Here is a 13082-nt window from a genome sequence, read left to right on the forward strand (position 1 = left end):
TGCAGAACATACCATTCCAAAACCTGTAAAAAAGAAAAAGTTAGCAACTGTTTATTCTGGGTCTGAAAATACACACCCGTCAAAATCACGCAGTTCGGACAAAGCTCTCTTGAGTCTCTCCTGTGATGGCACAATGGCTGATTTGTCCGCTGACGCCAGCACCCCCCTCTTCCACGCTTTTTGGCTCCAGGTGGGACACGACACACACGGCACACCAGTGCAAATCCTTTATTAAAGCAACAATCAAAATACAGGATGGGTCATGTGGGTTTTCAGGGTTTTTTTTTCCTTTGCTGCTAGATCAGCTTAAATATTAGTCATTGATTTACATGTTTCAATTAGTTTTTAAAAGTTACAATTCACAAATCAACAGTTTGACATTTCCGCCCAGATACATTTTCCCGTCTTGTTTTCCGGTTTTAACAAAGGATGTCTAGACCCAGAGGTTCAGCACATGGGACGCAGGAACGAGCACCTCCCATGACCCCGACTCGCTGCAGGCAGCTCCAGGGTGTCTGAGGGACACTGGAAGGTTTACATTCCCAGTGAGATAAAAGTAATTCACGCCGGAATATTCTGAGAACTATTTGCTTTCTGCTTTTACTTTCTCTACAAGCTTCAGTTTTGATTGTAGTCATCTAAGCATCAGCCTCCTTAGAAATGACATCTCTAAAAAAAAAGTCTCAATTAAAGATCCTGGTCACCTCCATACGAGGTTTTCCTGTATAACAAACACTCAGTCCTCAGGAAAGCATAATGAGCAATTCTGTTTTATTTGATTCTTTTCCCCACCACTGATTTGCTTAATCCAAACCTTATTAATCACTGTAGGAACCCTAAGAGTCATTAGGAAAGTGAAATTTGTTATCTACTGAAAGATTTTTAAATGAATCGGTGAACGTAAAAATGACTTAATTTCTTGAAGGTAACAGGTGCTCAAACTATGTGTGTGAATATACGATGTGACTCGGTAGATACTTAAAGAGAACCCATGAATTAGTTTAAAAAGAACAGAAACAGGGATCATGATCTTAAGGGACTGCAAAAAGGTTTGCGAGGAGAGGTCCAGGATGGTCGCCGCACTGTGGAGCATCTGAACGTTACGGTAACTGCTCCACTTTCTCCCCCAGGGAAACGCTGGAGGAAATCCCTGGTCACAGCACCGCAGGGGCTGCCACTCAGGGGCCTCACCCTGGTGCAGCCCTGTCACCCCGCCTGCAAGCACACGGAGTCGGGGCTGCTCTCCTGACACGGCAGCGCCAGTGCCTGGGATGGCTGTGCCCGGCTGAGCTGGTCTGTGCTGTCTGCTCAGAACACGCAAATATTCCTTGGGCCCCACGTTTCCTTCACCTGCTAGAGCTGAACAGATCCCGGGTCACCAAAAAACAACAATCCAAGCACGCGACGTAGAACGTCATCAGCCCAGGGAATGCGTTACGGAGCCGCAGTTCATGTCAGCCCTTCCACCAGGTGCTTTCTTACCTCACGTGTGCCCTTGAAAGGGCAGCTTCAACAACACGGCCTTCTGCAATTAAAAACTGAAATACACAATAAAGAGACAAAGAAGGGAGGATTCTGTGCTCTACACTGGAATTTGACACAACATTATAAAATGACTATAACTCAGTAAAAACAATGTTAAAAAAAAAAAAAAGAAGGGAGGATTCTGGACTCCAGTGCGTGGGATGTCAGGCCCTCTGACCTTGGCTTTGAAACAAGAAATGCTCATCAGCCTCTGAGACCAATGCTTCCGGGTGTAACGGGTCACACGGCGCAGCAGGCTCGGTGGGCGAGAACACGCAGGGGTTTTCAGAGCGACTTCTGCACATTACGTATATCACATTTGGTTCCTAGAGATTTCGTCAAGTATTAGTATTTTTTTTTTCTGTCAAGTATGATGTACAAAAAGATGAGAATAGTAGATGTGCCCTAAAGATATGAAAATATAATATATAAAACAAAACCATTATAAATTACATAGATTTGCAGTATAAAATTGCTTTTTTCCCCGTTTAGAATAAATACCATCCAAGTTTACAGATCATCTCAGTGAATTAAATACGCACACATATCTGAATCATTTTCAGAATTTCAAGAAAAAAAAATCGCTAGAGATATGACCGATGACTCAGAAGCCAGAAACTGTTGGCTTTTGAGAATGACGACAGAAAAACCCAAAGGACACGGCTTGGGATTTAGAGTTGAGCTCTTAAAAACTGCCCGAATGAGTCTGATGTGTGTGTGTGTCTGTGTGCGTGTACAGACACAGACACACACATGCAGCCGTACGTCCATGAATCTCCATGAAGCGGAAGGGGTTAACTCATCTTTGAAAAATCAGCTGGAAGTCATGAGGTCGTGGAATTCCACGTTCCAGCAGGAGAGCCTTTGTCACTCCGAAGGGACACCGCAGGAGGGGAGGAGAGCGGAGACTCTCCGGACGGAGGAACCTGCATTGGGAGCCAGCCTCCTCTTTGGTCGGCTGTCACCCTGTCAAGAGCTTTCCAACGCCTCAGAGATGGGGAGCATGCTGAAAATCTACATAATCTCCCCAGTCTAAAAAAGCTAAAACCAACCTGAAAACATTCTTTGGTCACACATTCCTGCTCCTGCTTCATAAAAAAATCTGCCTATTTTAAACTTTCTACCCCTAGTCAGGGTCTAGATGGGAAAGACACCTTTTCCTGTAACTACGTGGATTTCGGTGGCGCAGACTGGACACCGTGGGAAGCAGCTCATACAGTGTCACAAAATCAGCACCTGCCAACATCAGGACAAGCGGAAAATGATTATGCTCTTAGAGCTGGAGATACAGCTTTCCTGCCACCCGAATACAGAAGACCCTCGACCAGAGAGCCGAAGCGGGACTCCAGGAGTCTCCTGGTTGTTCACTAACTTTTTATGTGACCACCCAAGACACTCCTAACTAGATGGCAGCAGGTCATTCCAGGCCAGGACGTATCTGATCCAAGTCTGTGCCTTGTCGGCTCACCTCCCACCTCCCACACCGGTTTTCTATAGACAGAGAAGACCCTCCAGCCAAGCCCTCTGCCCTCAGCTACAGGGCCAGATAAATTCATTGGCTGTAAAGTTTGCGCAGCAAAAGCACCCACCCCATGGGCACCCATCACCTGCCCACTTTCGCTTCCAGTATTACTTGTCTCAGGCAAGGGGCCATCGGGGGGGGGGGGGTTTACACACCTTCCATAAAATAAGATCTCTGAACCCGATGTACCACCTCCGCGTCATGCAGATGAGAGGGATCAGACCAAGGGAGGCATCTAAGGTCACTTGTCCGGACAGTGAGAGTGAGGACGGGACATCGGGGCTGCGCTTCCGCGGTTAGCGAGGCCCATGGCCCACGGTGTGGCTGCGACCCTAACGACGGCTCCCCCGCCCACCAATGGAAATAAAGCCCCTTCGCTCTTAGCACGGCTGCGTCTGAACGGGAGGCAACTTTGGGGGGAGAAGAGCCACAACTTGCTGAGAGAGCTCAGAGTCCTCTGAGACCGACTCTCTATTCGCATTAATACTAATTTTCAGCAGAAGAACCATCAAGAGAACCACGGAAGTGGAAATCTTTACCATGACTGCAGAGAAGAGCGGGGCGACCTCACTGGTTTGGTTCTGCGGGACAGTGAGACCATCTAGGTGGCACTCAGAGCCCGGCTGGTCTGTCCCTCTGAGAGATACGGAGCTGAGACCTGCTCGCCCAAACCCCGTGGTGGTCGCCCCCTAGCCAGGTGAGGCGCTGGCCTTTGGACGACCGGCTCTGTCCCCCTCCTGCAACGTCTCTCTGCCTCATGTGCAACTGCTTTCTTGTGGGACTAAAACTTACTTCAATAAATTTGGCATGCGACTCAATGCTATCACGCTAACCTTTCACTCTCTCCTTCGAGGACGGACTAATGCTCTCCGTGTCACAAGAGGGGGCCTGGCTCCGTGACTCCACAGACCTCACCCTTAAGGCCCCAAATCAAGTGTCTGAGCCACCCGACGGCATGCGGTCCCCTCCAGCTCTCGCGGGGGCCCCGCTCTAACCTGACTCATTGGATGGCTCTGTCTTTGGAAGCAACACGTTTCCAGAGGAAGCAGCAGCCTCGTGTGGGGATGACGGGACTAAAACGTAAAGACGGTGCTTCCCACGGACAGGTGGGGTGTGCCCTGCCTCACGGTCTCCCTCCAAGCTCAGCTGAGCTCACCAAAAGGCTCCCAGAATCGGACGGGTAAACACATTTCTATCTGGCTATTAAAGTGCTATTCTCGGGCAAGGTGTTTTTTTGTTTTTTTTTCTGAGTTTCACAACAGCAGCTTCATTGGAAACAAAAAGGGTGACATATGACACCAGCCTGGGGACCCGACAGAAATCACAAGGCTGGTAACCGCTTTGGAACATCGCAGGTGACCTGCAGGTGGCAGCCCTGACACCAAAGCCCCCGAGGTAAATGTTCTGGGGGGAAGTAAGGACAAAGTGGTAAAGAGGACGGAACGGGAGGGACGGTTAGCATTCGCAGAACAACGACTCTGTTTTAAAGGGACGTGACGGGAGTGAAAACCGAGAAGAAAGTGCAACAGACCCACGGACGACGTGCAGCTGCTCTCGAAGCAGACCTGGAACCGCTCAAAGGAAAAGCCACGCGGGGTGCATCGGACGGGGCTCTTGAACTCGGGTCATCTTACAGCCGGGGACTCTTTGCCACACGGGCATCACCGATTAAGGTATTTGGCAGAGAACAGCCTCTGGACTTGGATCACGCGGACAGACGTCCTCGACTCTGCACCCTGAGGTCCCTCACATCCTCTTTTCCTGGGGAAGTGCCAGCCACCACCAACAGCACACAGATGTCTCTCCCGGTGACACGGCACCTCCTCCACCTGCGGAGTGAGTGTCTCCTGTAAGGCTTAGCGGCGAGTGCGGACTGGGTCAGTACTGCGAGGAGCAGCCCCTGATTCTCCAGATGTGCACAGCTCCTGGAGTGGTTGTTAGACATGGCTTTCATAGACAACGCAGGCATCTCTGTCCTGCGCCCCGGCTGGCTCCGCGGCCTCCAGGAGAGGGGGCGGCAGGACCCGGTCTGAGACCTCCACCGGCGTGGGCTCCTCAGAGGTCAGCGCCGCGGATGTGACATCGGTGGAGGGCTCGGCGGACTCCGGGGAACGCTCAGCCGATGGCTCTGTGTCCTCCTCCTCTCCCGCCGGGAATGGCGCGCCCTCATGGGCATCCGCGTGCTCCCTCCTGGACGGAGGGTGGACAGACACCTTGATGGCGATCTGCTGGGGGTGCTCAGGCAGCGACGACGCGTCTGAGTCACCAGTGGGAGAGTCGCTCCTCTTCGGGGAGTCTGGGATGGTGTAGACCTCGTCCCCGTCGGCGGCCTCCTGGCCCTCGGGTGCGTGCCGCACGAAGTTCTGACCCTGTTCCTCCAGCCCCACCACCTCCAGGATGTCCTCCATGATGGTCCTGCAGTTCATGATCAGTGGGGGCAGCGGCACGCTGCGGGCCAGCTCCTCAATGTAGCGGGCGAACTCCATGGTCTTGAACTGGGTGACCTTGGCGAGCTCCAGCGTCTTGGCCGAGGTGATGATGGGGATGCGCTTGGCGATCTCGAAGGCCTTCTGCAGCTTCTCGGCGCCCTCTGTGCGGAAGAACTCGTTGATGGCCTTCTCCGTCTTCTTCAGGTGGCTGCTCATCATGCAGAGGCGGGTGACGTTGAGGACCAGGACCACGGTGAAGGCCACGAGGCACACTACCATGTAGTACACACCCATGTCCCCCGACGTGAACACGACCCGCAGCGTCACCGAGTTGTTCGCGGAGCCGTGGGCGTTGGAGGCCACACACGTGTATTTACCTCGGTCCGAGAAAGACACCTGGGTGATGTTCAGGAGGCCGCTGTGCATCTGCCACTTTCCTGCCGGAAGGAAGGGGAGAGATTCAGCCAGGACCTCTGCTCCCCTGCGGCGACTGCACCCCGTGTCAGTGGGAGCACCTGCCGCCACTGCTGCTGCTGTCACTGCTGCAGCCACCCCCACCACCACCACCACCGCCGACACCGCCACCACCACCCCACTGCCAACACCACCACCACCATTATCACCGCAACCGCCACCACCAGAACCACCACTACCAACACCAGAGCCACCACCACTAACACCAGTGCCACCACTGCCAACACCATCACCACCACCACATCCACTGCTGCTACAATGAACACAGGGAACCCTGACCACACACATGACATGGGACTGGATTAGCTCCTCTGATACTGGCATCAGCCCATTTTACAGGATGGGGAAACTGAGGCACAGTTGCACTGAACCACCTCCCAAGGCCCCCCGTTTGGAAGCCATTGAGCTCGAAGTGAACTCAAGCTCAGGAGGCTGAACTCTTAATACCAAACCGGACTGTGGAATCCCACTTCCCAGTGAAAAAAATCGACAGCCTGGAAAGTCTGGAAAATACCGTGCTCTTACTAGAGAATTCCTCAAAGTAGCATCTGATTTTCTAACCTGCCAGCGGGCCTGGATCTACTGGATTTACGTTCATGGGAGAGTTTAATGCTTCTCAGAATATAAACTATTTTAGGAGCAACATAAACTCCGGAGCAGACCCATTAAATGATGACTGCTGACCTGGGTTTTCATGGTTGAGACTGAAGCTATCCTTGCATGACCTCAGCCGATGGAAACAAAACTTCAGTCATTAGTTCTGAGAACCTACAATGAACTACGTCACTTACAGCTGCAAGCTAACACTGCCCGGAGATTCAGAGGCTGCATGTGAATGAGCATTAGTCTGGTCCATCTTTGCAGGTAAATCACAGACCCTCCGGCTGAAATCAGGCCTCCCGTGATGGAGAATGCACATGGATAAGCCTTATGATTGTTAAGAATTCTTTCCTCCTCTGGCCGGGAAAAGATAAAGTGTTGCCCTGGGACTGAGGTTCTGAATCTGGTAACACTCTCTGCCTGGGATTAATTCTCAGTCTGCCTGTGTACCCGCAGGACAGAGGACCCCAGGAAATGTGGTACCAGGTTTGCCTTCCAGGTCTTGGGTCTGAGTCTGTCTGAAATCCCACCACCTCCCTGGGCTGTCCTGTAGAGAAAGGAGGGTCCCGGCCAGGCCTGCTGGGAACTCCGAGGAGCAGACAGACGCTTCTCTGTAAAAGCACTCCAGTTCCCAAGGGAGCCAGAAAGGCTCTCTTGGCGGGGGGGGGGGGGGGGGGAGGGCATTTAACTGGTCGTCTCCTTTTAAGTGTCTATTATCGCACTGCATTTTCACTTGTCTCTGCCCCGTCTGGCAGGGACTTAAGTCTAATTAAAAGCCTGATATTTTCCAAAAGCAACAAGCAACTTTTCTTTTTTTTAAACGTGTGAGGACAAGCATGACCAGGGTCCCCAGGGGCCGCGGGACGAGGCAGCCGCCTCCGTTATTCCGGCATCCTCTCCTGCAGGGAGCGTCCCCCAGGGAGCTGCCTGGGGCAGCGGGGTGCCTCTGGGGCCCACGCCCCTACCCTGCTGGCCTGGGGAATCTGGCGGGATGCGCCCTGGAGATGCTGTTACCTTACTTATGTGCTCTCTGAAAGACCATTTGTGAAGAGTGGCTCCTGGTGCCCCTGAGTGACTCGCCCCTAACAATCCAGCCAGTGTGTTCCACCCCAGGGTGGATCCAAACACACTGGTTTGGAAAATCTGGTGACTTTCGGTCTCCTGTGAGTGTGTGTGAACAGACTAACCTCGCTCCTGGCCTGGGAAACCTTCTCTCATTCCAGTGGGCAGAGGCAAGGCTCCCACTTCGGTCACTCCCTGAACACAACACCTCCTACCTCAGTGGCAGATTTATCCAAGTATGTAATAATCTGAGAAAGGGAAGTTATCCATTTTCTTTCTCAAAATACTAATGTTTCATAAAACTAGACTATGGTAGGCATAGGGAAGAAAGAACAACTCTGGGCGACAGAGAACGTATTATAGACAAGGATGGTGCCAGGCTGCAGAGAATTACAGACCGTACCTGCAGCTGTTTCTCATACCACCTTCCTTACTTTGTTGGAAAATATGGCAACAGGATGGGAGAGGGTGAGGAGGTGAGGTTATCTGTAGGGGGATCAATGCGTCCACCTCCTACCCTCCCACCCCTACTCCTTTTTGGAGGAATCATCTGTACATACAAGGACAGAGCAGTGGGCACCGGCTACAGAAGAGGAAAGGTGGAGAAGGTCACTCAGCTCAGAAGACAGGCATCTGATGGTGACGTAAACCGCCTTCTCCCCACACCAGAGCATGGCCGTCAGCGATGACTGCATTCTAACTGGTACAGGAAAGTCAACTGCGGAGGTGCATGCTGGGACGAGACACCGACGCCTTCCTCTACTGAGTATTCCAGGCGTCTTTGAGCTTGAATTTTAGAATTATTTCCAGGCATGCTTTTAATTGTCTACTGATGTGGATTTATCTACCTTGGACCCAAGACATTCAAGGCAGATGCCCACACAGACACCCCAGAAGTTCCTGGCCGCACGGTCACAAGGGGCTGTGGTCCGGAACCAAACACAACCTACTCGGGTGGCACCTGTGGTTTGTTTTGGGGAAGCCGGTGAGACGTTCAGCACGTAAGTCATGAGTTCAACAACAAGGTCTTCCTGTATGGCAGGGGGAACTGTATTCAACATCTTGTAGCAACTTATGGTGAAAACGAATATATGTATGTTCACGTACGACTGAAGCACTATGCTGTACGCCAGAAACTGACACAACACTATAAACTGACTATGCTTCAATAAAAAATACATATAGAAGAAACATTATTAGTTAGGCATGTGCTCTGCTTCTGAGCCCAGGACAGTGGGTCCCTGCCAGACGAGGCGGATCCAAAGATGAGGAAGACAGGACCCTGGCTGCAGACACCATCAGGCCCCAGGGGGGTGCCCGCCCAGCCCACCCAGGGGCCGTCATGGGGCGGGAGAGGGTACAGCGAGGACGCTGCTCGGAGGGGACTGCGGTCCTGAGCAGGGCTGGGAGTGCAGGCAGGGGGCGGGGGTTAGGGAAAGCATTCCCAAGGCTGGGTTGGGGGGCTACAGGGTGTTTGAGGAAAAGGGAGGAGCTGATACATGCTGCTGCTGACAGACCCCGCAAACCCGAGGGGCCGGGGGTGGCCGGCTCATCCCATCCCCTTCTCCGACCCTGGGTTAAACAGCAGGGAAAACCTCAAAGTCCAGACCAGACATGAGGAGGATGTCATTGCAAATTAGGAGGGAAAAAACTCTGGGATAACTGACTGCTCACTGGAGAGAAAATAAAGTGAAATTCCTATTTTACGTGATACGTAAAAATAAATTCCAAGTACTCTGAAGATCTTAATATAAAATTAAAAAGTTTAAAATTAATAGAAGGTATAAACACATTTTATAAACTGGGGATGGGAAGGCCTTCTTCAGCATCTCAAGAATCCCACAATCTGTAGAGGAGAACAGAGCTGGATGGAATTTCTACCAAAAGTTTTACACTATAAAATACACCCTACTAGAGTAAAGAGCAGATGACAAGAGCGGGAGAAAAATCTAGAATATCTGACAGACAAATGCTTAATCCCTATAAAGCATAAAGGACTCCTATAAATCAAGAAAAATAACCCCAAAGAAAAAAAAAAAAACAGAAGGGACATGGACGGATCAGTCATAGAACAAAGGAATGTGGGTACTGTCTATGTGCACAAAACCACTGCTGGGCAAGTCATCACTGAATTTAAAGAGATTAAAGCAATCTTAAAAGCAATTTTCCCACCTTTCAGAACACCGTTGCGGGGTTGGGCACCGATTCTAATTATGCTGCTGAGAGAACGGGGGAGGGGGAATGCAGGTGGGGGCTGTGGGGATAAAATCACTGGGAAGTTGATTTTGGGCCTCCACCCAAACTCAGGATGAATGTAGCCTGGGACCTGCTTTTAGCATTCTTGAAATTCAAATCAGGCATGTCTAGGTTGACCAGGGAAATATTCGTGACTGTAAGAAAATCAAGGTAGTGAAAAAATGTCCTGGTCAGAGCAGCCTGTGGGTCTCTGCTCTGGGACCTCAGCCGTCACCTCATCTGGGCGGGATGGGGAAGGGCCTCTTCACTGCCAGATGTCCACACCCCAAATGCAGTGCGAGTCAGTAAAGGAACACTGCAAGTGTGGCTGGCTGCCAGGCCAGCGCCGAATATGACTCAATTTGGGAAATAAACTGAAGTACCACCTCCATGGAGAAACACACCGTGGAGACCTGAGGGCCTCCGGGATGACTCTAAGCTGGCTGAGGCCGCTGCTTTGGGCGAGACCAGCGATTCTCTCTGGGGCACTGCTGACATCTGGACTGGGTAATTCTTCCCAGGGGGCCGCCCTGTGCATTATGAGATGTTTGGAGCATCCCTGGCTTCTACCCTCAGATGCCAGCAGCATCATCTCTGCCGCCTTCCCCCACTGCCCCGGCTATGCAAACACAAATGCCTCCAGACCTCGCCAGTGTCCTCTGGGAGGAAAGAACCAAGGCGTTCAACAAATGGGCGGTTCGTCCCACGCATGATCTACTCCGTAATGTCTGCACCCCGTGTCCTCAGACGGGGGCGCACGCTGGAGGTTGGCCGGCCCCTTGGGCGCAGAGGGGGTGTGTGTGGGGAACAGGAAGAGGCTGGTGGGGTACCCTGCCCTCGCATCACAGGCGTCACAGTGCTATTTCGAGGTTTCAGTAAAAATTAAGGGATATACATTTTTGGGGGGGTATTTACTGAATGTTTTTAAAAGGCTGAGAAATTGAGACAGCAAATAAGGAACAGCCCAGAAAATTATTTCCTTTCTTTACAAAACACACCTAATTACGAAACAGAGATTGAAGCACTTGGAATCTTGACTGTGACAGCGCAGGACACGGGTAACATGACTGACAGAAGTGACAACAGCCGCGTGTACTGACGGCGTGGGGTGTTCTGGGTACCATCCTGGGCAATCAGTACACAAAACAAGACTCTCTGCCGTCCCTGGAGGTAAAAAAGGACTGTCTCTGTTTCATAGGGAGGAGAACCAGCTCAGAAGTGTTATGGAACTTGCTCAGGGGAAACACCATCACACTTTCCCGCTGAATTCCCAGTAATACATTTACAATTACACAAATTCTAATGCCTCTTGATGAAGTTGACTTTTTAAAATCTCAAATATTTAGTGCACCCAAAGAGGAATTCAGTGTAACACTCTCGGAGGTCAATGCACCACTTCACGCTTCATTTTAGAGGCAAAGGATGATCTGCGCTGACTGCTGTGGGAACTGACCCCTCCCGGATATGTTATGGGGGGTGATACACCCTGGTGTCAAAACGCAGCCAGCACAGCTTGCTGGGTGATCCCCCGCAGGAGGTAAAGGCACTTCACAGGCCACTGAGAACATTCGCAGAAATAGACGGTAAAAACACCAGAGTGAAAAAAACTTAAGCAAAATCTGAAACGATGAACTCCGCAGAGGTTGAGGAGCTGTGAAATCCTCGTGAACTTGGCACAATTCAGCTCAGCTTACTCTGTGTGCATCTCTTTCCAAAGATCATTCTTAATTACTTTTGGTGACAGGAAGCTGCAGGAGAGTGGAAGACAAATACACAGAAAAGCCTAAACTCCAACTTTAATGAAGAATTTCCAACTTAATTGATAACCCATCAGACGTGTTTACCAAGCCCTGTGCCTTTTCTGGAGCTGACTTTCTTGAAATGCCTGTTATTTACCATCTGATAAAGGTGCCAATGAGCACTGGAATGGTTTACAGTCAGAGTGAGAAGCTACAGCAAAAATACACTGCCTACTTTTCCATTACATGTTATTACAAGATATCAAATATATATATGAATGTATATGTATAACTGAATCACTCTGCTGTACACCTGAGGCTAACACTGTAAGTCAACTACACATCAATAAAAAAAATCTAAAAAAAAATACACTGGATCATTAGTACCTGAAATAATGGGGACTTTTTATTAGACTTTCTGGCAACTGTATAATCCTACTCGCTTCCAGCAAAAGGAGGACTGAAAACAGCACGTCCTGTGGCCACTGGTGGCTGCTCATGTCACCTGACTTTTGGGTTATTTCTGTAATATGGGTGGACACCCTCAAACATGTCCTTTGGAGAACTCCAAAAATAAAAACAGTCTTGCTCCAGAACAGGTCACACACAAGCATCTCTGAAGCTGTGGAATCGAAGTGGCAACACTAGGGAAGCAAAGCAGAGCAGTGGCGGGAGCCAGGAGCCAGCCCGTGCCTTCTGGGACCGCGGTGCCCGCACCAGCAGCACCACCTCACCCTCTCAGCATCCATGAGCTGCTCCTGGAACCGCCAAGCACACGGGCTGGGCGCCAGAGCAGCTGGCCGGACGGCTCTGAACACACCTGGGTGTGCACGCCTCGCACGCATGCCACCTGGGGTCCTGGTGCTGCCTCCTCCGCTCGGGTGTGGGTCTCAGGGACTAAGCCATCCTTCACCGACCGAGACTGGGAGGAGGAGCAGGTGCCGCCCAGGCACGGAGGGAGCTGAAGCCCAGCCCGGCCGCACTCGGTCGGGTACTGGCTCCTCCCCTCACCTGCTTCACACCTGTACCTTGGGGTCAGCAGCACCCGCGGTCTCGCTAACTGCCAGTGCAGGAAATAACGTGTGTCACTTGGTCCAGGGACTTAATAACCAGGGGTGCTTGTTAGTGGAAATTACCCGCGTTGTGCTTGTTTTCAGCAGCAGGCCACTGCGTCCAGGTGACGTTCTAGGTCCTTGCGCCCTTCCCACGCTGTACCCGTCACCCCTGTGCTGAGCTGTTAACGAGCCGCTGCTCCACCTAAACCCCGGCCAGTTGGCCTGGAAACTGAAAGCTACGTCCTGGTTACAATGTGGCATCTTCCCCTCAAAAAGGAGGAGTCAGAGACGACGGGTAGTCGAGCGGCACCACGATGCTACGTTTTATGATGAGGATCAATGTCCCGCTGTTTCCTCTGTCCCGCCTGGTTGACAGCAGTGCTTTGTGTATTACCCTGCATTACCTGCGTCCTGAAATGACTGTGACTATGCGCTGTAATTA

At 51.3% G+C, this 13082-nt stretch overlaps 1 protein-coding gene across 5 annotated transcripts in view; it reads right to left on the reverse strand.

Moving 5' to 3' along the window:
- Positions 1–212: 212 nt before the first annotated feature.
- The window catches only part of MFAP3L (microfibril associated protein 3 like), a 29565-nt gene continuing 16695 nt past the window's right edge, over positions 213–13082 (reverse strand). For all 5 annotated transcript variants that reach the window (XM_074355525.1, XM_074355522.1, XM_074355524.1 and 2 more), the window contains one exon: positions 213–5912. In XM_074355525.1, the coding sequence (XP_074211626.1) occupies positions 4984–5912 (929 nt within the window). In that variant the 3' untranslated portion in view covers positions 213–4983. The remainder of the gene's footprint in view (positions 5913–13082) is intronic.

The sequence above is a fragment of the Camelus bactrianus genome, chromosome 31, assembly GCF_048773025.1.
Source record: "Camelus bactrianus isolate YW-2024 breed Bactrian camel chromosome 31, ASM4877302v1, whole genome shotgun sequence".
Taxonomy (NCBI): domain Eukaryota; kingdom Metazoa; phylum Chordata; class Mammalia; order Artiodactyla; family Camelidae; genus Camelus; species Camelus bactrianus.